Below are 26,527 nucleotides of genomic sequence, written 5' to 3'. Positions count from 1 at the left end.
TCTTGGGGGCCCGCACCTGGTCAGGGCAGGACTGGCAGTGACCGGAGGCAGAGACGCCGGAGGACACATCTTTGACTTCTGGACTGGAGGCGGCGGCGAAGACCTCAGGGCTGGAGGCGGCGTTGTCGGCCTCTGGGCTGGAGGCGGCGTCGTCGGCCCCTGGGCTGGAGGCGGCGGCGTCGGCCCCTGGGCTGGAGACGGCGGCGTCGGCCTCTGGGCTGGAGGCGGCATCGTCGACTTCTGGTCCGGGGCGTCAACTTCTGGTCCGGGGGCGTCGACTTCTGGTCCGGGGCGTCGACTTCTGGTCCGGGGCGTCGACTTCTGGTCCGGGGGCGTCGACTTCTGGTCCTGGACCGTCGGCTTCTGGACCATCAACTTATGGATCGTCGACTTCTGGTCCGGGGGCGTCGGCTTCTGGACCGTCGGCGTCTGGACCATCAACTTATGGATCGGCGACTTCTGGTCCGGGGGCGTTGGCTTCTGGACCGTCGGCGTCTGGACCTTCGGCTTCTGGACCATCGACTTCTGGACCGTCGACTTCTGGTCCGGTGGAGTTGACTTCTGGTCCGGGGGCGTCGGCTTCTGGACCGTCGATTTCTAGACCGTCGACTTCTGGTCCGGGGGCTTCGACTTCTGATCCGGGGGCGTCGGCTTCTGGAGTGGAGGAGGAATAGCTACAGACGGGACCGCTTGGACAGGCTGGACCGGATGCGGTGCAACCTCCGGGACCACCGCTGGAACAGGATGCGGTGCGACCTCCGGGACCACCACTGGAACTGGATGCGGTGCGACCTCCGGGACCACCGCTGGGACAGAAGCTGACTGAACTAGTGGTGCCGGAAACTAGGAGAGCAGGGAGGATAGATTGTCCAGCTGGAGCTCCTGGAGCCTGAGGCTCTGATGGAGTTTGGGTGTTTAATAGTATTGATGTTCCTGATGTGCTTGAATGGAGACTTTACATAAAGTGTATGAACATGATGTCGTCACTTGACAGCACGGAGGAGACAGAGAAATCGGGAGGAAGACACCGGTGTCGGTACAGTATCTGCTCGGGTGCAAGATCGGCTCGGGGTCCTTCGACTGCCGATGACGTCAAAGTACGGCAAACCCACTCGGACAAAATACACTACACATCTATACTGTTGGAAAGAATTTAGCAGTTTCGTTATTAAAATAATGTTTCTTAAGACGTAAGTTTGTGTTTAGTATTTGTAAAATAAAACACTATATTTGATTCATGTTGAACTCCTCTTTGAGCACATCCCTTGAAGGATCATATGGTATTAGCAACACCTGTGAAATTGTATTTGCAGGAAAGAAGTGTGTCCCGTTTATTGAAGTATTTGTGTTGAGTTTTTGACGTCTTGTCCATGCGTAGTTCAGTTACGCTCATAGCTGCTAGCCAAAGCTCTGGAGTTAAAAGTTTTCTGGCTTTACTAAAATACCTGTCTGTACTTATTTGATTGATGGTAGTTTTACTTTGTATTAGACTCCAAATGTAATCATTTGGCACGTTTCTAATTCATAATTTGTAATAATGTAATCGGCGATATTAGCATTAGCATTCCTATGGGTTTTTCCATGTATATTAGCATTGCGCTAACCACTCGCTGCCAAATTGCAGCCTTTGCCATTAGAAAATCTCCTTTTGTCACATCGCAATTTAATTGCACATGCAGTTAATCGTTCAGCCCTAATATACTTGCAGCTCTATGCTAAAAGTGTATTTTCAAAGAGGTAATGATGGATTTCTTTGTAAAAGTTGTCCATCTTTCCAATAGAAAAAATTTGCCTGGACCAACGTCTTGTGATAACAACGTTACGTGATTACGTAATTCCGTAAGGTTCATGTTCAGCCAATCAACTACTTAGACGTCATCGGCAGTCGACGGACCCGAGCCGATCTTGCACCCGAGCAGATCTTGTACCGACACAGGTAAGGTCATTTGTGCAAACAAGATGGCCGCGAAAGATGCATGATGTTTGCTGGATTATTGTTTGGAGTTGGTTCAGTGTCTCCTCTAGAAATGTTACCAGCCGTGGCTGGCGGTGTTCGCAAAATGTTTCACTGCTGTGCGTCGTTCGTGAGAGCCAGGGCATGGGCGGGGCATCGATTTCGTAGCCGTGGCACAGCGCCTTGCCTGGGCCTATGTTTGGGAAACTGTGGTTATTAAAAGAGAGGACAATGCACTTCACTGGTGGAAATAAGCTGCCAGTCTTCCACAGCTGTCGTGAATAGCCCTAAAGTACCCATGTGTGTACTACAAGTGACAAGTACAAAGCGGGTTTTCAGCACTGAACCAAAGCAGTTGGTCCACAATGTCCTATGTTGAAGCTGGCAAAGGTAAACGTGCCAGATTTTTAGACAAAAAATCATTTAAATAGCTGCTTTTTAAAGGTGTTAATGTTATGTGTTGTGTTATTACTGTTTTAGTAATAGTGTTTGTTATTCAGTTTCTGAATGGTGGAGGTTCAAACCTACAGTTTAGTAATTCCAATTGAGGCTTACGTCATCGTTTTTAAGTTAGTCCCGGTAATACCGTACCCCATGGTAAAATGTGGAGGAAGCTAGACGTATTAAAATTTGGATACCGCCCAAACCTAGAGGCATGTGTACATATGTGGGACTGTGCACGTAGGGAGGGAAAGAAAGTTCATATGGACTTGAATGGTTGCGGGTTTGTTGTTTCAGCAATTTGTGTCTTTATGGTGTGACTGTGGCCAGTCTTTATAATCTGTTTAATAAAGCCATAAGAACTGGAACCGCTGACTCATTTGTTTCTTAGTAGAAAGTCACAAAACTGATTATTTCTCATGATCTATCAGCAAACATAGACAATCAACGCATTAAACACCTCTGTGCTTTGGACAAATAAACTGGCCATTACCAGAATACCCCTGCAGCAGAATGCTGCTATTGAGTACTTCTGATTGTTGTTTTTCATGCATAGCTACCAAAACCTCATAGCCGGTTCCTTTCTGTTGACCTGTTATGAAAAATCGGCCTCTCTCTGCACAAACATCCCAACCAAAGCTTCCTTTGGTTTGTTCTTTGGACAGAACAAATTGTCCTGCCTGGCTTGGTCTGAGTTTTTCCTCAGACCGGCTCTGTGTGGGGGCTTCTGCATGCTCACCACCAGAGCTATTCCTTGCTTCTCCAACTAAAAGATCCCTCTTGTCATGCCCCCCCCCCCCCCCCCTTTGACAAGTCCCCGGTGGTCCTCCATGGCAGTGCACACCAGCTCCCCTCTGCTCTGAAACACGTCTCCTGTTTCCTCTTAACTGGTTCCAGCAGTGCCCCAGTTGGTAATGATTTAATAGAGCTTAGAGGCTCCCTCTCTTTTCTCATACTGCCCTTTTCTAATGTTCAGGTTTTCGTCATTGCAGCAGAGAAAGTCCATCTGAAAGCTCTTGTTCCCACATTTAGTTGGTTCAAAAAGCAGCTGATGATGGAGAGTCAATGGCCCTCAGGTCACTTTGTAGTTAAACAGTGAGGTTGAGAAATGTTGAATAGGACAAAAAGTTTCATATGCTTGTGCTACCTTGTTTTTATTTAGACTGTTTACAGTCATCAGTTAGTGAATACACGTAAACAATGCAGATTGTAAAGATGAAGGGGTGTTTAAAACACAAGTATTTCTTTAAATAAACAATCCCCTTACACACACACACACACACACACACACACACACACACACACACACACACACACACACACACACACACACACACACACACACACACCTGAGATTTTCACCTGTCTTGGCAGTAAAAACATTTCCATAATTGTAGTTTCCACTCCTACAATGTTTAAAAATAAAACTATGTTGGAAGAAACACTGGATCATATCCTTCTTGTGGGAGGTTTTGGGCTGAAAGATGCTCCTCTGCCTGGAAAGGCACCATGGTGGTTAGAAAACTACTTTGCACATTACCACCATATGCACATTACTGCCATGGTGGCCATGTTAGTTGCATGTATGTCTTTGAATTGACCCTTTGCACCTACGACACCTAATGATATGGGTCAACCATACTGGTTTGCAAAAGCATGTAAAGAGTGAGCGGCACAAGTACTAAATAACGAGAAGCTTAGTGCCTGAAATATTTTTGTTGTTGTTTTTTGCGATGTTTAGCTCTGATAGAGAGCGGTATTTGCATGAGACCTTTATAAAGTAGCAGTATCGGCTGGTGAATTATTATTTTTTGTGGGGGGGGTGTGGTGCATTTTAACAGTTTAACCCGGTTTCAGTTGCAATACCTCTGTGCCCAGCAGTGTTGGGCAAGTTACTTCAAAACTATAATGCATTATTTATTACTTGTTACCTTCATTTTAAAGTTATTCATTGCATTGCAATATTACTGATTTTAAAATGTAAGGCATTACACTACTTTTGCATTACTTTAAGTTACTTTCACCAAAACAACTTCAATATGAATCTGGTAATCTGACGCTCAGTGAGCTCATGACATATATGTGGAAGTTGATGTGGTGTGTGAACTAGGATTGCTGTTAAAAACAGTCAGATATAATAACAGTGCTTCAAAATTATTGTTTAATAAATAAAAGCAACAACAATCTGTACTCTCAGCACGCTGCCATCTTATATTAACTGAGCAGAGAGTGAGGTGGTGGGGGCTCCAAGCCTATATTTGCCTTGGTCCCCAAATGCCTTGATACGGCCCTGGATGTGGGACTGACTTCTGGGGTGATCTGATTCTATCACATGTATAAATATTAAATGCTTACATAGTATTGCTTTTCACTGGTAAAAATGTGTATTGTGGATAAATCTACCTACTTTTTTCTTTTCAAGCACTTTGTCTTGTTTTCTTGATTTTATTTGAATAATTCCCAGCCCTTTCTCTCTCTAACCTTCCTGCATGCTGCATGTTTTCTCTGTCTTCCAGAAAAACAGTTTCCTAGATTTCCTACTTTCTAACTAATCAACCAAAGGGATCTACCGAACGCAAACAAAAAAAGCTTAATCTGCGCTGCGCTCCAGCAGCAATGAGTTGAATTCACCGGGGCACAGATTACAAACTTAGCTGAAAAGTACATGAAGTACCAGAGAATATAGGCTGATATAAACAATCGCAAACGAATTACTTTGTTTTGGTGGAGCGATTTTGTGAAAATAACAGCAGCCGCGCGCAGGACACAGCGGGAGTATTTGAGCCGTTACCGCTGCGTCCTCTCTGCTCATAGAATGCCCGCAAAGCTGAGTCCATAAATGACGTCATATATGTGGATACTGGTTCTTTTTCAGGCTTCCCGCAATTAGAATTTTTAGGAAACCCACATCTTGATTCTGGGTTTAAAAATGCATTGCAATTACTGTGTTGCTGACAATTGTACCGAGTAAATATTACCATTTTCTTTCCCTGTAATGCCTTACATTACCACATTACAGCAAAAAGCAATGCATTACAATAATTAATTACATTTGTACCACATTATTCCCAACACTGGTGCCCAAACACTCTCCTATTCTTTGCATTGGAGGGGGATCCAGTGAGCATGCACCAGTTATAGCGTAGGTCTATACGCTATATATTACTGCACCCAAAAGGAACAGGAAATGCATCACATAACGATTCAGTCATGGTAAAAGTGTGTAATAACATTTTTAAACAACACTTATATGCAGTTTAAACACTGCACTTATAGTCTGTATGTAATTTTCATGTTTATTTTATATTTTGTATTTCCTGTCATCTTCTACTTCCTATGAAACTGGTGGGGTGGCGCCCTAGCGCCCCCTATGGACGAGCCACCACTGTTAACTAGCTTATGAATGTTAGCTTACCTTCTCCCTGCTGCTGTTCATCGATGTAAACAAGTTGCTGTCTTTGTCAGATTTCACCCCGCTGGATTTATAACATTATAAACAGTGTTTCACTTTCAGTGTTGTGGAGTACCGGAATACTAGTATTGCCGTTCCGTATTTAGAATTCTAATTATGAGTAACTGTATTCCGGTACAGTTACTATTTTTAAACGTGGTATTTAGAATACAGTTACTTTCATAATTTTATTGGAATACTTGTGTGTTTTTCACTTTTCACTCGAAAGATGAATAAAGAAATTCAATAAAAAAATAAAGAAATTGTCGGGCAGCGTCTACAGTCCATTGACGGTCCTCTGCTCTCTCTCTAGTCTCTGCTCTAAGCGCGGGGTGGGATCTACAGTCTTTCTCCGCATGCTATTGGATACCAAACAACCAGACGGACTCACCACAACAGATGTCAAGTCAACGATGCGGTCCGCCCTACTGTGTCAAAAAAGATGCAAATACGTCCTTTTCAAAATAAACTTAAGTACCTCCATCTCCCTATGAATAAAAAAAACCCTAAGTCAAAAATAGTTCTAAGTTGATGCCAAAGCCATTTCAAATGATCCACCACTATCTTTATATCAGTAACATCCCGTCCACTGACAGAGTGCTGTGATTGGCCCACCAAACCAAAACAACGCTGTGATTGAACCACAACGGAGCAGTGGCCATCTTGGTTTGCTAACTTGCAGGTACATCCCACCCATTTGGCTGACAGAGTGCTATGATTGGCCCATCAAACTTGAATGTCTGTCAATGAAGCAGTCTGCCATTCCATCGTGAAAAAACTACAAAAAAAAAACATAAAAAGTATAAATAATACATCATTTTTTCTAAATAAATGCTCTGTGATTGGCCAGTCCCAATTATTTTGAAGTGTTTTGTCTAGATTACATTACTTTACGTGTTACTTCCCTGACAGGAGATGCTAAAATGTGAAGGAGGGGGTAACATAAGAAATATGACAGTGGAGTTTAAAATGGTTTTATTTGTAGTAAAAGGTTCTAATAACGAGCAAACAGATGGCGAGCATTATAAAGATAATGCAAAACTAAAACTAACAAAAATTCTCAAAAAGGTTAACATCACACAAATACCAACTATAAAAACACCGGGTAAAAACTTATATTAAAAGCTTTACCGAACAGAAGGCGTTTTTAAAATCCCGAAGTTGATAAAAGTCTGAAAACAATCTGACAAAAACACTGGGTAAAAACTTATATTAAGTTTTTCCAAACAGAAGGTGTTTAAAACCGGAGTCAATAAAACTGCATCAAACCAAGTTAACCTTTAAGACAAACATCACAAGATCCCACTGGATCGTCCAAAAACTCATCACGAAGAGTTAAAACTACCAAAGTTTAAAACTCATCACAACGAGAGGGGTTAAACCAAACGAGACCTGGAGGACAGCAGAACTGCTGCACTGCTGCCTCCCAGACTGCTGAAGGCACAGCCTTTTTATCCAGGTGTGGTTCATCAGCAGGATTCAGATCAGCTGTGCTCCTCAGCAGCCTGGAAAAGAGGAGGAGGAGGGGCGGTGTCAGGCTGATCACCGGGGCTGGGTGATCCTGGCTCCTGGATCTCACTGGCCAGGCTGGTAGTCGTAACATTACGCAATCCTCATACTAAGCAAGCATTTAGCGACAGTGGAGAGGAAAACTCCCTTTTAACAGGAAGAAACCGCCAGAGGATCCTGGCGTAGTGTAAGCAGCCATCCACCACGACTCACTGGGGATCGAGAAGATACACCAGCATCAACACACACCAGCATCAACACACACAAACACACACACACAACATATATACCAAGTAATGCTTCTATGGTTACATTGTGCTTTCATAGTAAATATTCTATTTGGTGAGAGATAAACTTTATTGTATTTATAGTGAATCTATAAGTAAACTGGTAAACTAGTAGTAGCACATTCAATGTCAAAGAAAGTAAAAAGTTATTATCAGGAGAGGGAGAATGTTTAAGTGGTTAGCAGCAGTGTTCAAGCCGATGGCCGCCTCCATGAGGCCACCACAGCTCAGTAGAACATCATTGTAGCTTCTTCTGGGGAGAAAAATACTTAGAGAAAAAATAAAGTTAACAGCTGAAATTGCAGGAAATAATACAGTTAAAGAGCAGATTGTAGAATAAAGTAGTAGAGTGTGGAAAGTGGTCAGTATGTCCTCCAGCAGTCTAAGCCTATAGCAGCATAACTACAGAGATAATTCTGGACAACCTAGCCTTTTAGATGGAGGCATGTTGGAGGCAGGGCAAGGGAGAGTCGTCTTTACCGACTGTACACTCCGCCTCCCTCTACTCCCCCACTTGTCCAGATCTAGGCGAACATCAGATTTTAACTATAGGCCCTGTCAAATAAAAATGTTTTAAGCCTAGTCTTAAAAGTAGACAAAGTGTCTGCCTCACAGTCTAAGGCTGGGAGTTGGTTCCACAAGAGAGGAGCCTAATAACTAAAATATCTGCCTCCCATCTTATTTTCCCCCTCCTCCAAACTGCCAAACACTTGGTGCTGATGTAGCACCAGTTTTTTTTTATTTTTTGTCAGCTAAAACAGAAAGGACTGGTGCCCAATTGGATTCTGGTCCAGAACCAGCACTGAAAATGATTCAAACCAGAGAAACACTGAGCAACAACAAACAGGGTGTAGATGGCTGTAGCTCATATAACAAATGGGCAAAGGCAAGAACCCTATAATAAACAACTCCAATAGGAGGTAAGAAACTATTTTAAAATTCCATATTACCCTTCAAAAACTTTGAATTTAATGTAATCTTTGGGTGAGTTACATATTCTGATGCTGGCCACCGTTGGCCATTTTTTAGAACTGTTTAGGCAAATGTAAAAGATTGATGGCTGAGGATGGAAGAGAACTTCCACGTGGAAACACACACACACACACACTCCCTTCATGTTTTCACACGATTCCATAGGCTGTCCATGTGTTTTTTGTCTTTCTTCTGATGTGCCACATGATGAACTTCCTGTCTCAACAGGAGAACTCTCCTGTAAACCTACTTCATTAGACCACTGACCTGTGTGTGTGTGTGTGTGTGTGTGTGTGTGTGTGTGTGTGTGTGTGTGTGTGTGTGTGTGCGTGCGCGCGTGCGTGCGCGCACTGCTGCACAGGATGGGCTCCAATCAGCTGCAGACTCCCCAGCGCTCTACAGATGCTGCAGCAGCAACATCTGCAGCTGAGGACCTGTTTGAGGACCTCTGACTTCCAGACGACTGCATTTATATTCAAGTACTCAGGAGGTCTTATTTACACTTAATGTTAGTAATCTGAGACACTAATATTATGATATCAGGCTAGAAAAGTGACCATAAATGAAGCTAAATTAAAGAAAGAACACACCATGCTGTTCTAAGTACAGAACATGTTTGAATTTTTAGGAATTTTGAAAAATATTTAAATGAAACAAATAATGTGCATCATGAATGTGATTTCTCTGTGTTAGTTGTGTTTTCTATTTGCCACAATAAAATGTCTTGTATGTCCTATAAGTTACGTTATTATTATTAATATTAGATGATTTACCAGAACATAAATGAGGAAATCTGTGGTTGTCTGAAAGTATTTAAACTGTTAACGCAACACCACTTTGGGTCTGAGATTAAGTGATTTGGTTGGATTACACCATCTTGTATCAGCACAGACTCATCTACCTCCATGTCTTCTTTTTAAATTGACTTTACTCTGTATTTAATTTATCCAGGAGCAAGTATTTATTTGTGTTTAGATTTTAACAATAAATAAAGCTCAGTAACAGCAAAGAGAAGTGTGGTGAAAAACATTTGAGGTTGTTTTAAACCATTTCGATCATCCCTCCCTAACCAAGACTGTGACTTCTTATTGTTTTGATCCTTTTGGTGTTTTAATGCAACACGTTTAGAATCTCTAATGCGTTAACAGATTTGTGAAAAATATTTACATCAGAAAAAGCCAATGTCTGTCAGAGAAATCAGCCCTTGGTTGGCTTCTGATGTTGTTGGTATTGGTTCTTGGTAACCATCCTTCCTGTCTGCTTCAATAATGTCAACATTAATCAATCAGTTTAGCTACATTTGTTGTGATTTACAACAAATTTAGCCTAAAAAAGATGAATAATATCAACAGCAGAAACCACAATAAGCAGAAAAAAGTACAGCAACCAACAGTTTAAGTTTTGTAAAGGAACTAAGGAAACACCAGACATATCTAATGCTAATTTAAAAGAAAATACACTAAAGCCCTACTAGCTAGACCCACCAGCTTGGTGACTTAGTTGTATGAGTGTCCACACTGGGAGACTATGAGTTGAAATCCATGGTCGGGTCATAACTTAATGCCTCCCCGCTTGACACTCAATATTAAAGAGGCAATGTGTAGTTTTTACCATTAATATCTGGAAATATGTATCAAGATGTTGTTAAAAATGAATTAAATGATGCCCAGTTGCTGAAAAATGTTGGTGGCTTCATAACATGTTACCATAAAAATCGTGCCTAAAATACATGGAGCTGGTCTAAGTCTCTGGGCGACGCCATATTAGACAACATGTTTCCTTCTATGGGAGCCTGTGAGGACAAAACACATGAACTGGTTTGTAACAAATGGTTATAAAACGTTCATCATTCATAAACACTGTTTTACACATTTACCTTTTCACTCGTTGGTGATGAAAAAGTCTTATGTGCTTGTTAATTTGCTGGAGGTTGCACTTCCAAGGATTTTTGACCCTATTGGTCATCCGTTGGTAAGGTCTTAAACAAAGAATACTGCTTGCTTGCAATGATTTAGGTATGTACTGCCCCCTATTGCCAGGGAAAATACACATCGTCACCTTAAGGGGTTTGATTGTGGGGTTAAACCACCAAATGGTTCCCGAGTATGACCACTGCTGCAGATCACCGCTCCTTCAGAGGATGGGTCAGACGCAGAGAACAAATTTCACACACCACGAGTGTGAAAGCTAATGGGACATTAACAGTTAAAAATTCCAATAGTAAGGTTAAAAACAAATTAGAATTTTCTAATATTTTCACACCTCTCGGTGGGCGTAACCTGACTGGGATGTTGATGACCTATGTATCTTGCAGTTGGGCTGCCTTTAACAAAATAAAAGTCACATTAAATATTAACATCAGTTATTATTTCCACACCATCTTTCCTTCCTCTGATATGACGTAGCAAATCAGTAGTCACAGTGTCTCATACTTTTTTCACTTTCATTGCAACACTCTCCTGTGACTCACCCTGCCTTCTCTCACTCACCCTGGCTTTCCCCATTTCATTTCCCTCAATTTTTACCTCCCCCATTTCTCCTCTACTGTATATCACACTTTCACCTCCTCCCTCCCTCCCCATCTGCCTGGGCTGGGCGTTGTACCATCGGTCATTTGGGCTCCTCCTCTTCCTAATGCCTGGATAATAGTGGGTGCAAAGAGAACTTGAACTTGCAGCCAGCTCTGAGAGGTGAAGGAAGACATCTGTTCCAGAGGAGCAGCATTCACTCTAGTTTGGGACCTTCAGGATCTTCGCTTGTAAAAGTTTTAAGTGATAAAGCTGCCATCAGCCAAGTGGATTTGTGACACTTCAGCCTTTGCGGGGTAGGATGAATTTATCACTCATTCTCTATTTGTTGCTCTGAGTTTGTCTGAACCCTGAAGATGTTGGAGTTAAAGTGCATGTGTTTGATTGTTTTGCTGCCATCCCACTGGAGAAGGTGATGTCTGTATGGATGTGGAAGCTCCCACCGTGACAGCAGATGAGAAACTCATTGATAAAAGCTTATGAGGACCAGTTCATATCCACTGACAGCTTCACCACATGGTTTACATGGTACACGTTGTAGCGGCAGCTGGATCAGAACTCATCCTGGGAGATTCCATCTCAAACAGCTGTTCTCTAAAACAACCTCTCCTCTTTCTGTTGGTTTTAATTATTTTTGTGCATTACTGGCCTCAGTGTAAAATCATAAAAACACCAAACAACCCTTCAGGGCGAGGATATTCAAACCAAAGCTTGATAAACCTTTTGGCCGAGGTTTTAAGTCAAATGTGTTTGTTCGTTTTCTCCAAATGTCTGTTTATTAGTTTAAGTTGTTCAAATTTCTTGTAAAATAAATTGTTCTTGTTAAATTCCAGACTGTTGCTCAAACCTTCTGTGATGACAGTGTGGGCTTTCTCTGTGAAGAAGTGCTGGACGTCAAAATCTAGACTTAAGAACACATTTCTGGTAATATTAGAAAGTTATTTCCAAAACCACACAGGAGGAAGGTTTGTGTTTGAGTCACTTCAACATGAATAAATGTTTCTATAGTTTAGGTGCTGAAAACTTGGTTGAAACCATTTTTTTCTTCAGCTTCACTAAAACTGATCAATTTGGTTCAGATAATGTGTATTTGGGGTTTTACAGATACATTGTGATTGAATGAAAAAGTAAAACGATAGAAGTGGCGGCTAAAATAGTCACACTGCAATGAAAGACTCTGATTTATTTAATATTAAAATTATTTAAGAAATGTTTTAGGACAGTGGCAGATGAGTTAAGTGCCCACCCGATAACCGGAGGGTTGCGGGTTTGAGTCTGTCGCAATTGTTGAGTCCAACTTCATCCTCATTGTCTGCTGGTGGGGTCAGAGAGGCCGGTGGGGCCGGCTTTTGGCAGCCTCGCTTCTGTCAGTGCACCCCAGGACAGCTGTGGCCACAGTGTAGCTCATAACCACCAGTTTGTGAATGTGTGTGTATTTGGATGAATAATTGATTGTGTTGTAAAGCACTTTGGAGGGGTAATAGAACCCTAGAAGGTGCTTTATGAATACATAACTTTTACCATTTTACTGAAAATAGACTGCATGTTGGCGAAGTTTGTAACCTTTGCCTCAGAGTTGAGACCAACATATTTAGCTGTACTCCGCCAAGGCTGCCCTTTGTCACCGATTCTGTTCATAACTTTTATGGACAGGATTTCTAGGTGCAGCTAAGATGATGTGGGGATCTGTTTTGGTGGTCTAAGGATCAGGTCTCTGCTATTTGTACAAGACATGGTCCTGTTGGCTTCATCGGACCGTGATCTCCTGCTCTCACTGGAGCGTTTCGCAGCCGAGTGTGAAGCAGCAGGAATGAGAATCAGCTCCTCTAAATCCAAGACCATGGTCTTAAGTCGGAAAGGTTAGAATGCCTTCTCCAGGTCAGCGATGGCTTTCTGCCCCAAGTGGAGGAGTTTAAGTATCTCAAGATCTTGTTCACAAGCGAGGGAAAGCTTCTGAGATTGACAGGCAGATTGGTGCTGCAGTGATGTGGCTCTGTCATGGTGAAGGGAGAGGTGAGCTGGAAGGCAAAGCTCTCAATTACCGGTCAATCTATGTTCCTACCCTTACCTATGGCCACGAGCTTTGGGTAGTGACTGAAAGAACGAGATCGCTGATATAAGCGTCCGAAGTGAGTTTTCTCTGCTGGGTGGCTGGGCTTTCCCTTAGAGATAGGGTGAGAAGCTCGTTCATCAGAGAGGGGCTTGGAGTAGGTCCTCTGCTTTTCCATATCAAGAAGAGCCAGTTGAGGTGGCTCGGGCGTTTAGTTAGGATGTCCAACTGGGAGGAGACCTAAAGGAAGACCCAGTACGCGTTGGAGGGATTATGTCTCTCGGCTGGCCAGGGAATACCTTGGGATTCCCCCGGAGGAGCAGGCCCAAGTGGCAGGGGAGAGGGAAGTCTGAGCCTCTGCTTAGGCAGCTGCCCCCGCAACCCAACCAGAATAAGCACATGAAAGTGGATGGATACTGAATAGGCAAATATCACTAGCCTTTGCCTCTGTCAGTGCACCCCAGGACAGCTGTGGCTATATCGTAGCTCATCACCATCAATGTGTGTGTGTGTGTGTGTGTGTGTGTGTGTGTGTGTGTGTGTGTGTGTGTGTGTGTGTGTGTGTGTGTGTGTGTGTGTGTGTGTGTTACACTGTAGTGTAATGCTCTTTGGAGTCCTCTGACTCTGAAAGCATGTGCGAGTCATTATCATTTGTGCCAGTTACTGGTTTTGTCAAAAGCTAACATTAAGTTCTGCTTTGTTTTCAGATCGTTGTCCAAATCATTTAGAAATTAGTATCTGCCTTTACCGAGTCCCAATTTTATGCTTGCATTTTTGTACTCTTTAGACCTGAGGCTACAGTCCAATAAACTCTGTTTTAAACAACAGTTGGTGTTCTGGCCCACTTTATTTCATTAAGAAAATAAATGGATGAGATATCAGAAGAACATTTCAGAATGACCCAAAACCTCTTTAACTGTTGACTGTAGCATCAGTGTGATGCAGCTGAGTAGAAAGGAATTGAATCGAATCCTTCTGACTCCGACTATACTGAAACACTGGATTCAGCGGGATGTACTTGGGGCAGAATGGTGATGCAGGTAATCAACAAGAAGGTCTCTGGTTCAGATCTCACTGGGACCTTTCTGTGTGTTTGGTGAGTGTTCTGTTGATGCTCTGAATTCCTCCAGAAGTCCAAAACATGAGGTTAACCTGTCTATGTGTGTGAGGATGTATGATGATTGTCCTGTTTGTCTTTGTGTTGGCACAGCAACCCCACCTGTTGACTGCTGGAAAAGCGCTTGTGCACCAAAAATAAATGGCCCTGAAAACAGAGAGCAGAACATCTCTAAAGCTGGGACAGAGCAGTTCATAAAGAGCCATCATCACCTCGAGTGCTGCTGAAATCCTTTAACTGCAGTCTAATTTGACAAAACCACCATACACATAAAGATCATGAGCTGCGTGGTTCCAACCACATGTCTGATTCTCACTCTGAAAGGATGTGACAGCATGTCTCAGATGTGTGGGCAGCCTCGTAAGGTTTCACATGACAGCACATGTACTAACAGTTCACGGGTCTCCTGCAGCTTCTCTCTGCCACCAGCAGTAATAAAGTGGAGGCAGAAAGGGACAATCTTCCACCTCCAGAGAAAACTCCCTCTAGTTACTCTGGGATTGTCTGTGCTGAACGTTTACTGAATGTCAGACTCAAAAATCTGAAAAGTAACCAAGATGTAATATGATTATCATTTCCACTTCTCTGTGTGGTGTCGACAGGAACATTTTAAGAAACATGGTGATGTCTCTTAGAAAACCAGTTTGGTTAACATCTAAACTCACCAAATAAAGCTGATGAAACAATTACCAACTCCTTGTTTTGCCCACAGATCTCATGGAGATGATTGGACCCGCCCTCATGCACCTGCTGGTCTTCCTGGGTCTGTCTTCAGCTCGCCCTCAGCCAGGTGAGTCCAGGATTAAAGGAGGGAGGATATCCTTCAACTTTTTGTACTGATCTATGTTTAAAATCCTCCTGAGACCAGCTAAAGTTATGCTTTTGTTCTCCTTAGGTTAGGACCTCAAACAGATTAAACACAATTTATTTAGAAGTTCAGAGCTCAAACGCATTTTAGAAAAATTTTCTTAAAGTAACCAATTAAAAAAGTATCTAAATATTGAAACAGATCTAATTTGATCAAGGTTAAACTGTCCAATAAGACCGTGTCATCGTAAAAGGATGCAGGGTCCAGGCTTGGAGGAGTCAGACTGATACGAGTCTAACACAATGCTGACATTTGCCAAATAGAAAAGTTCCTAAACATATTTTTTCCATTTCCATTTAAATAAAAGGACATGTTGGCTTTCTATCAGTCATGCTTCATCTTCCAGAGGAGTGGCTCTTATCCTCCTTTTTAAGGGAACTGTTTTAAAACAGACGTCTGCAACAAGTCAAGACAGTTGGAGGCTACTTCTGAGTCAGCAATTGGTTAAAGGGTAATTCCACAGAGTCTTTTGCATCCTGACCATCGATTAGCAGAGTCCCTTCTTCAAATTGTGGGCGTCTAAAAGATTCTAAAGCAATTTCTGTAAAGCACAGTTTGTGATTGGTTGTGAACATTCAAGGACAATGCTGAAGCTAGCTTCCATATCCCTCTTCTAATTTGACTCATGGGTCGTTCCACTGAATTGGTAACATCTGGACCATCTTAAATCAGCTCAGAAACTTCAAACACACTGCTCAACAGTGACCTTGATCATTTTACACTACAATCAGAACTTTATTTTATTACATGCTTCATTATCTTTAGGTCTAAGTATGAGTTGATGGCATGAACGTGAAATGATCAGATGAACCTGATCATGTATTTTAGATATTCCTCACTGAGACCACAGAGCAGATCCAGAACTATCTGGACAAATAATATCTCACAGCTCAGCTGGTCTGGGAGCATCTCTGAGTCTCTCTGAATCAGCTGGAGGAGGTAGCCAGGGGCTCTAGCTCCAAGACCCATCATGGGTTAGCAGCAGAAGATGCTTTGATTAGGTTTAAGCATCAGGCTTCAGTTCAGCCATTTCTGTTGGTTTTTGACTGTGTGTGTGTGTGTGTGTGTGTGTGTGTGTGTGTGTGTGTGTGTGTGTGTGTGTGTGCGTGTGCGTGTGCGTGTGCGCGTGCGTGTGCGTGCATGAGTGGACAGACACTCAGACGGTCTTCATTAGATGCCTCCATGCCATCTTCTTGTCTTCCAGCTTCCCCACACATTCCAGGAAGGATTAAGAAGGTCTCACAGGTATCAGGCTTTCTAGGCGAGACGGTGCTATTGCCATGTGACTTCTCCACAATGCTAATATCTCCCAGAAGCCTGGAACACATTTCCACACATACTCCAACAACCGTACCCCCCAGTCAGAGAGAAAATGCCAGGATCCAGTGGGTGAAAGTGGAAGAGTCACAGGATGAGTTGCTGGAGACGGGGGTGGTTGTGGCGTTTGAAGGGAACATGAAGGTGGCTTCGGAGTTCCAGGACAGGGTGTCGGTATCCAAAGATCTGCTGGCGGCGGGTGATGCCTCTTTGATGATCACGGGGCTCAGGGCAAGTGACAGCGGCCTTTATCGCTGTAAGGTGATGTATGGGATGGAGGACGCTCAGAGCACCGTCAGCCTCAGAGTCTCCGGTGAGTAAAACACTTCACCGCCACATTAACAGCCGATATCAGGAGTCCACACACTTACTGACTGCTTCCAGATGCGCACCACTGGCAGGGACAAAAGTGCTCTATTTTAAAAATTACTTAAACAATTGAACATTTTTTATGATTTTTATCATTTTTTTTAATTAATTTTTATTTATCAGTTCAGCTGCTGAAAGAGGAATTTTCTCTGAGAGGGGGTACTCAGAGTAGTTTCTGCTTGTTAAATAACAGACAGCTACAGCTTATAAGCTTGACTCTCCCATATTCCAGTCAGAATTGACAAAGCTCCTCAGACAAGAAGCGAAACATCTTCAAGAAACCAAAAAAGTCCAGTTGCCTTCATTTGAACCCTTTTGAATTTTCTAAAGTCACCTGATGTCATCAGTTGCCCTACGAGTATTAGCTTGATATGGAAATTTAAAGTCAACAGCAGCACACTCGTTCAAATCAAACAATGCTGGCGAAAGCCTGTAAATAAACTACTAGCATCCTAGAGCAGCCGTTCCCACAGTGTGGACAAGTGAATCCGAACCCAACCACTGTCAGAAACGATCGCTGACTGAACTGAGATCAGCAAGTTTGGATGTGTGGTGAGACCCAAATGCGAGAGTACGAGCATTGAAAGCTGCCGACAAGCAGTTCATCTAGTAACACTGGTACGTCTCTCAAAGGGCAAAGAGAACGTAAAGGCATTACTGCACAAATAAAGAACTAACTTACTGGTCAGACGAATACCGATTTGGTGAACGGTGAGGCTTGTAACTCTTGGCTGATTGGATGAATCAAAGTGCGGTTTGTGTGTTCTGACTTCCGTATATAAAGTGGTGAAGTAAGAGGCGCACAGCACACATGGGGGATGAGAAGAGATGGAGTTCCTGACGCAGTGGTAGAAAACTTTTTTTTTCCTTTTGTTGCTGCTTCCTTCCAAAAGTCAAAAACAAAGTTTGTAGAAGAGTAACATCCAAACAAGTTCTGTGAAAAATGTTTTTGTTTGTCATTATGACTTTTTTTTTATCTTTAGTTTGAAATTCCGCTCAGACACTGTTTCCACCTGCTAATGCACATTACCAAAAGTGTTAAATAATGAAGCCAGCAGCGTCATGGCGAGCAGTCAGAAAACAGACCGTGAAGAAATAGTCTTCTCTCCTAGGAAATGATTGTTTTATATCGATCAGTGGATCCTGAATCTAATCACATTGAAGTGGTTTGTTACTGGATTTCAGACATGATTTAAAACACAATCCACGGTACTGATAGAATATCATATTGTGATCAAACTAATGATTTACACCCCTAGATTGGGTGTCCACACATGGTAGATTAACAAGTTGCCTCGGTGTATGAATCTTGCTATATAATGAATAATAATGCATTGAACTTATAAAGCGCTTTTCTAGACACCCAAAGACGTTTTCACACACTCTCACATTCACACACTGCTAGTGATGGTAAGCTACTTGTAGCCACAGCCGCCCTGGGGAGGTCTGACAGAGGCGAGGCTGCCATTTGGCGCCGTCGGCCCCTCTGACCACCACTAACACAGGCAAGTTGGGTGAAGTGTCTTGCCCAAGGACACAACAGCAGGATACCCCTGGCGGGAGCTGGAATCGAGCCCATATAAATACAACTGTCTTGCCTTCTTCATGAAGATGAACTTCAAATAGTTGATAAATGACCTTTGACCCCTCCCAGAATGGTGGTCAGTTGCAAATGCGTCTCAGCAGTCGCTGCTGATTTAGCATTATGTTGACACACACCTGTATGTTCCAGACCAACTAACTCCTGCGTCTATTGGAGCTCACACTGGTGACCGGTTCGTTAGAACATCTGACCTGCAGCTCATGGTTGCTACAGAAACTCTGGAAGCTGTGAATTAAAAAAAAATAAAGTAACTGATAAACTATTTGCATAAAAGAGAATGGTCGTGCAGCTGATTTTTCTTAGCTATGCAAACACCAGGACAAATGAGTTTAAACTCCAGTTCTGCACTTGGATATAAATTTGCCTCTAACAACAGTGCCATGCTACTTTCCTGATAAAAAGAATGAGTGAAAAGTAGATTCTTATTTGGTTTTAATGCTGGACCGATCTGCTGGTTTGGTCTGAGCTCTAGTGTGGCGTGGCTACAGAACAAACTGCTCCGTAGAGCTGGTAACATTTGGTCCAGCTGAGCCGAGCTGCTCTCCAAGACATTTCCATAGATTCCACATTAATGCTGAACAGAAGTCTTTGTTGGGCTCATCCACACAAAGCCTCTCCCTATGAGTGACACACAACTCTGCATTTAGCAGCTCAGACGTCCTTTCACATCCACCTGCAGCCCTGCCAGGATTCCCCCGACATGAGAACTGATCCTTCAGACCAAATGACACCAGACTGCTGTGATATTTAGTCCCAGAATGACAGCTGAAAGAACCCACGGGTTTGAGTTTCTGCCTGTTGTGTCATGGATCTCTGCAGCCATCAGGTTCTGTCTGCCTGTAATCTGCTGCCATTAGACGTCACAGTGGAGCAGAGACTTGCTGAGATGTGAGATGTAGTGGAATCCAACTGTTCAATAGGACCTTTGGTGTATTAGAAAAAGCTGTGTGTGTTGGTATGTACACATAATTTATGATTTACAAAAAAGTTTATACATTTTTATTCGTCAGTGTTTTTAACTTTATTTTTTGTTTTCCTCATAATACTTTGTAAGGCTTTCTGTGTATCTGCATTACAGCTTTTTAACCCAGCAGAAGTGTGAATAACACTTATGTGTTAAAAAACTGCAATGCAGATGTTCATACACACAGGAGCAATGCATGGAAGATGCTTTCTGTGTATGTTTATTTAATATTTTTAAGAACAATTTCATGACATGAAATTATCTCATCATTTTTTGTTTATGTATTTATATAAAATCATTTAATTATACAACATTTAGTGTTTTTATTGTCATTTTTAAAGAATGCTTTATTTATTTGCATCTATTTTTGAACCATATTGTTTTTTTAAACTAACTGTGAAGTATGTTTATGGTTATGTTTTCATCTTGTTTGTAATAATGAGACTTGATTCCTTTGCCATTTTATTTATCTTTCTCAGATATTCTCCTAATATTTGTCAGTTTAAGGTTTTAGCTTAATAAATCTGTTTTATGTAATCGGATGATCTTGTTCTAACTTCAGTTTCTCAGCCCTGTTTTTGCATTTTGTTTAGTGAAACACTGCTGTGGCCATGTTTGACCTTAAGATCTCTGACGGTCTCTGCAGGAGTGGTGTTCCACTACAGAGCCAGCAGCAGCCGTTACACTCTGAACTTTACTGAGGCCAAGGATGCATGCAGCTCTGTGGACGCCATCATGGCTTCACCCAACCAGCTGACCGCTGCTTATGAGGATGGTTATGACCAATGTGATGCAGGCTGGCTGTCTGACAGAACAGTCAGGTACAAATATCATTCTGATATTATTTCTGTTCAGATTTATTACATTAAAAAAATGAAAATAAATTAATATTTATTTTACTCATTAATTAGAAATAAATCTGCTGCCTGCAGTTGTTACAAAGTGTAATAACAGCAGTAGTGAATGAAACAGGATGTACAACTGGGTTTTCTATCTCATGTAATCAAGGTGAAGTTTTCTTGTCTCCAGTCAAAATATAAAACTGGCGAGGTTTTCTTGGGCTAACTTATCATCTTACTAAAACCACACTGAGTGAGTTGTTGCAAAAAACAAACCAAAACATTTTTAAAGTGAAGAGAATCAGCTCCTGTAAATCTGATACCATGGTCTTGAGTCGGAAAGTCAGGGATGACGTCCTGCCCCAAGTGGAGGAGTTTAGGTTTCTCATTCACGAACAAGAGAAAGATGTAGCGCGAGGTCGATAGGCGGGTTGGTGCTGCATCTGCAGTGATGCGGGTGTTGTACTGGTCTGTTGTGGGGAAGAGAGAGCAAGGAGAAGCTCCCGATTTATCGGTTGATCTACGTTCCTACCCTCACTTATGGTCACGAGCTTTGGGTAGTGACCAAAAGAATGAGATCACGGACACAAGCAGCCTGATCTAGAACTACCCTAAGTCATCAGTACAAACATTATTATTTTAAATGAATAAATTAATGAAAACTAACAAAATTAGATTGTGTGATGCTCTTTAGGGTTCAAGACTAAGTTTTTACACTGATTGTCACACAATTTGAGTGGACCCAAATATTTCCACAGCTTTTTTACTACCATGATTTTACTATTTACAAAATGTGTCACTTGTAGCATTTCAGTTTGGTGCTATGATGACAAAAGCACTGTTACCAGCAAGCTTCTGCCAAATTCTTACCAGCAAATGTTGTCAATCACACTGACTGTCTTCTATACCCAAGTCCCAGAAACTCTAAAACCAAATGGATGCCATCATGTCCATGTCTAAGTGTTTTATGAGTACAGCATATGGACGTCCAGTTTTGAGTAAATTTGGAACAAAAATTGTGAAATGTGAGTTTCACAAGCGCAAAATAAGGAGGAAAATTTGATGACCTTGTAAACGTTTAGTGACATATGTAACATCTTTTGGAGCCATGATGTCATGATTTTCTGTTCTACTCCGTGCACCCCAGCAGAAAGAAAATTAATCTCCACATAAACATTTTTGTTTCATATTCTTCTTTACCCTAGATATCCGATTGCTCTTCCTCGCCCGGGCTGCGCGGGTGATCTGTTGCAACAGCCAGGTGTGAGAACGTATGGCGTCCGTAACCCTGCAGAGAAGTATGACGTCTACTGCTTCGTAGATAAAGTACACGGTAAACACAAAACCTTTGGGTTTTTTGGGTCTTCTGTGACACGCCAGTTGCAGATTTCAGTCAATCAAAACGTAATGAGATTTTTCTGTGGCCTACATTTTAGATATCTCTTACCATACCACTTTATTTCTAGAGCACTTTTAACATGGCATTGCAACTGGCCAAAGCGCTGCACATTAATACAACAACACAGGCAGAAGCGGTCACATACTGTAGGTCATAAAAACAATTAAAAGAGCAACAAAGTGAAGCCAAACAAACAAGGTGGAACCACAATATACAATCCTCAGATTTCAAATTGAACATCCAAGGTGGAAAGAAGGACGGCAAAGTGTGAATTAATGCTTTAGGGTTTGAAGGCCAGGGAGAAGTTTTCAGATGTGATTTAAATGGCAATAGAGGATGCTTGCCTAACCTGGAGAGGTAGTGAGTTCCAAAGTTTTGGTGCACAGATTTAAAAAAGCCATTTCCCCGCAGGTCTTCAAACATGTCTTAGGGATGGTAAGGAGGAGCTGATCTGCAGACTTAAGAGCACGAGGAGGGTGGTAGAAATGGAGGCATTCATTCAGATAGAGAGGAGCCTGACTATTCAAAGATTTGAATGCAAAAAGCTGAAATTTGAACTTGATCCTGAACTGAACGGGCAATCAATGGAAAGTATCAGCTCCAGTCAGGAACATTGCTGCTGAACTCTGGACGAGCTGAAGTCTGGACAGAGCTGTTTTAGTTGGAGTAATCCAGCCGGGATGTGATGAAGGCGTGAATCACTGATTCTAGAAGATGGACATTCAGGATGGGCTTTAATTTAGAAATTCACCTGAGGTGGTAGAGGCAGAACTTGACAGGGCTACTGACCTAAACGTCCATCTTCACAACCAGGTCCAGTTTCACTCCAAATTTGGAAACAGTAGAGGATACCTGGGGAGAAAGAGAGTGGAGGTCAGATGGATGGGTTGCTCCAACATGGAGACTAAAAACAATTAGGAGGTTTTCAGTCAGCCATTCCTTGACATCATGAAGACAATCAAACAGAGGTTAAGTGGAGTAAGTAGGTTTAAGCAAGTCATCTGCATATAAATAGGTGTATTTCCATGGTCAGAAATTCAGGGTAAATTCTGGGAGGGGAAAATTGACTGGAAGATGAGATGTCACAGCTGTTGTCTCCATTCAAATTCAGCCCTTTGAGGACTTTGCACAGACGTCAGCATATCGCGACTGCTTCGGCAGTGAGTGATGTCACTGATCAGGGTTAAAAAGCATCCACCGTAGCATCATTAACATTAACAGTTTTATTATGTTGAAGTACAGCTTAATTTAATCCATTCAGAGGGTGAAAGGAGCTGCGTGATGCAAAATGTGGCATTCAATGACCAGAAGAAGCATAGTTTTTTTAATGACACCCTGTGAATTACATCATTGTGGGGGAATATCACCTTGTTTTCCGGATGTCGGGAGATTAGTAAGGGAATTTTAAAGCAGCACGATAGGTGGGTTTTTTTCTTTTGCTTCTACTCCATTTCACACGCAACTCTTCTAATTTTACTAAAACCAGTTGTTTTGAACGACATCTGCTAAGGTAATTTCTAACTACCAGTAAGCTCGAGCTATGCAAATGTTCCTCTCAGCTACTCCACCAGACCATTCCAAGTGCCTACCCTTGATCAGGTACTCAGAAAGTTCCTGAAAACAGCCCGGAAAATAACCATTTGGCCAGCCCGGTCAAGTGGAGACATGCAGATGTCGGCAAGTTCCTGAAAACTTACCCTGAAGTTCTGGTAGTGGAAACACAGCTATTGGTATGAAACAGCATGCTGTCTGAGAGTAACTCCTAAAAGCAGAATGTAGAGGGAGAATCGTAATGGGCCAAGGATGGAACCTTGAGGGACCCCCAAGGAAGAGAGCCCGACTGGGATGAGTAGTTGTCCAGCATGGCCCTGAGGGTCCTGCTAGAAAATTAAACCCTAGACCAGTCAAGGGCCAAACTTGTGATGCCAGCCCATATGGGTAGTCTGGCGATCCAGATGTTATGATCGATCATATCAAAGGCTGCAGATCGATCAAGAAGTACCAGAACCACATGGAACCCTGAATCCAAAGTTTAAAAGATGTCATTAAACACGTACACAAGCTGTTTCAGGGCTATGCTGGTGTCTAAAACCATGAAACGCTTTTGAAGCTCTGTTTTGTTTTGACAGATTTTTAAAATATTTAATAAAATGTCATATTTAGTGTGGTTTGAGAAAATGTTTTTTTGCATTTTTGTGAAATTTAGAAATGTTTCTAGTCTACAATGTTGATGGACCTTTGTGTTTCCTTCTGCCTCTGCAGGTGAGATCTTCTACCCTCTCTCCATCAGTGAAAAGCTCACCTGGCAGCAGGCAAAAGAAAAATGTGAGACGTATGGTGCTGCTCTGGCTTCTCCTGGTCAGCTGTTTGCAGCCTGGAGGGAGGGGCTGAACCGCTGCGACTATGGCTGGTTGTCTGACGGTAGTGTCCGGTACCCTATCAACGTCCCCCTGCCTCAGTGTGGAGGTGGAACACTGGGGGTTCGTACGCTCTACAAGTATGAAAACCAAACCGGCTTCCCTGACCCCACAGACAAGCATGGAGCTTACTGCTTCAGAGGTAAAAACGCATCTTTCCTGCTCTTTCAGCTGCTTCATGAAACAAAAAGTGTAGTTGGAAAGTCTTTGATATAGGAAAACCTGGTGTCTGCCAGCCAAAACGCTTGATGTTAAATTCTGGCTCCTCTCACCACATCAGTGTCCTCGGGCAAGGCACTGAACCCCTTTTAGCCTCTTTTGATCTGAATGTTAAGGGGTGTGAACATGACCTGTAGTCTAAAATGCTTTGAGTCTTCAGGATTAAAATAGTACTCTGTAAACACAGCCATTAATCATTTTGTTTTAATTTTGGTCACAAAATGTCTCAGATCAGCAAACACATTTCAGCATCAGACAACCTGATGATTTCATTTATTAAGGGATGAAACCTCCAAACCAACACGTTGTAAATGTAAATGCATCTTACAGCGCTGAGGAGGGATTTTAATCATGTTCAAATCTCTATTTCAAATATGTAAAGAGAACATATTTATGATTATATTTTATGACTGGCTTTGCATGTTTTATATGATTATATTTTAGCACAGTTTCATTATTTAATATTATTTTACTGTCCGTATGAATTTATTTATTATGTATTTTCTTTCTTTTGTCATTTATATTAGCTCTTTTATTTTAATATTTTTACTCATTTTAACCCAGTGTTTTCTCTGTAGGGGACCTCTGCCCCAGGGGCGGTGGTCGACTGTTGCTTCCTGGGTGCTCTACAGGTAGTGTTTGAGTGGAGGTGGGGGTCTATGCTCCCCCTCCTCTGAGCGCCCTGACTTAGTTGCTGTGGTAGACCTGATGCTGCCGGGGCATCCGGCTCCTCTGATGGCGTTTCCTTGCTTTACCTTACTTGGCTCATCTGGACTCAGCCGAATATAAAATTGTACGTGTGTGTGTGTGTGTGTGTGTGTGCACGCGCGTGTGTGTGTGTGTGTGCGTGTGCGCATGCGTGTGTGTGTGTGTGTGTGTGTGTGTGTGTGTGTGTGTGTGTGTGTGTGTGTGTGTGTGTGTGTGTGTGTGTGTGTGTGTGTGTGTGTGTATTAATGTTTTCAAACTGTTATGGGAATTTGGGGTTGTTTTAATTCTGTAAAGCACTTTGAGTCGCACTTTTCTTGAAAAGCGCTTTATAACTAAAATCTGATTGATTGACTGGTTGATTGATTGATTTATTGATTGATTGATTGATTGATTGATTGGTTGATTGATTGATTGATTGATTGATTGATTGAACATGACACCATATCAACATGAGCTAATCTGTTTAATCCAGATCCTGACACAGCAGCGCAGCCCCAGACCATCACACTGCCACCACCATGTCTGACTGTTGATGTTCTTTATCTGAACCACAGCAGTAGTTTCACACCAGATGGAACAAGACACACACCTTCCAGAAAGTTCCACTTTGTCTTATCAGGTCACTGAAATGCTCCCAGATGTTTAGGGATTATCAACTTGTTTCATGGCAATTGTGAGATGGGCTTCTATGTTGTTCTAGGTCAGCAGAGAATTCAGCCTTGAGCCTCCCTTAAAGTAACACTAAACAGTTTCCTGCTGCCTCCCTTAAAGTAACACTAAACAGTTTCCTGCTGCCTCCCTTAAAGTAACGCTAAACAGTTTCCTGCTCCTCCACCTTACTGGTTGAACGTGGAATAACAATTGTCATAAAGCCACTGCTGCAGCCTGCTGGAGCTAGCACTAACATTGTGCTAGCAATAACATGATTGTTTTCATTTTTATTCTTGTTCAGCACTTTAAAGTTGCTTATGCAACTCTAAACATATTGTACAAATTAACTTAACCTTGAACACAAGCCAGCTTAAAATAATAATACAGCTATTATAAGTAAAAATAAAATAAACTACAAATTAAAAAGATCCACACTGTTGGGCAAAGAATATTATTACTTACAAGTCCAGTAGCAACAAAGAAAGGTCACCATCATGTGATTTTTGTAGCCTCCTTTAGCTCCCACAAACTAGTGTTGGTAGTACCAATGTTCACTTCAGTTTTAGCTCTTTGCTTCACCTCCAAAGACATTACTCTTACTTTTAATTCCAGACTCTGCCATGATGCCATCAGAAAAAGCTAACTTTTTTTCTTTTTCTTGTGCTTTTTATTGATGATCTGTAAACTGACCATGCTAACGCTACCATTACAGCTAACATCCATGAAGCAAATAAAGAGCTCCCCTTATAGGGCATCTACCTGCTCCAAAAACCTATCAAGTGAGGGTTTTGGTCAGCAGAGGGTTTCAGTGTGGCATCAAATATTAAATTGGTCAAGTTTCTAACCCAACAATCTCTGAGATCA

General features: G+C 42.2%; 2 protein-coding genes across 2 annotated transcripts in view; both read left to right on the top strand.

Moving 5' to 3' along the window:
* xrcc4 (X-ray repair complementing defective repair in Chinese hamster cells 4) overlaps nucleotides 1–9,348 on the top strand; it is a 41,677-nt gene extending 32,329 nt beyond the window's left edge. The window contains exon 8 of the mRNA XM_015973919.3: nucleotides 8,976–9,348. Coding sequence (XP_015829405.3) covers nucleotides 8,976–9,066 — 91 coding nt within the window. The 3' untranslated portion in view covers nucleotides 9,067–9,348. The remainder of the gene's footprint in view (nucleotides 1–8,975) is intronic.
* A 1,870-nt stretch (nucleotides 9,349–11,218) lies between these two features.
* vcanb (versican b) overlaps nucleotides 11,219–26,527 on the top strand; it is a 41,291-nt gene continuing 25,982 nt past the window's right edge. Inside the window, exons 1-6 of the mRNA XM_015973931.3 lie at nucleotides 11,219–11,438; nucleotides 15,022–15,099; nucleotides 16,382–16,807; nucleotides 20,077–20,251; nucleotides 21,475–21,602; nucleotides 23,931–24,227. Coding sequence (XP_015829417.3) covers nucleotides 15,027–15,099; nucleotides 16,382–16,807; nucleotides 20,077–20,251; nucleotides 21,475–21,602; nucleotides 23,931–24,227 — 1,099 coding nt within the window. The 5' untranslated portion in view covers nucleotides 11,219–11,438; nucleotides 15,022–15,026. The remainder of the gene's footprint in view (nucleotides 11,439–15,021; nucleotides 15,100–16,381; nucleotides 16,808–20,076; nucleotides 20,252–21,474; nucleotides 21,603–23,930; nucleotides 24,228–26,527) is intronic.

Source organism: Nothobranchius furzeri, chromosome 6, assembly GCF_043380555.1.
Source record: "Nothobranchius furzeri strain GRZ-AD chromosome 6, NfurGRZ-RIMD1, whole genome shotgun sequence".
NCBI lineage: Eukaryota > Metazoa > Chordata > Actinopteri > Cyprinodontiformes > Nothobranchiidae > Nothobranchius > Nothobranchius furzeri.
This window is presented reverse-complemented; position numbering and strand designations above follow the sequence as displayed.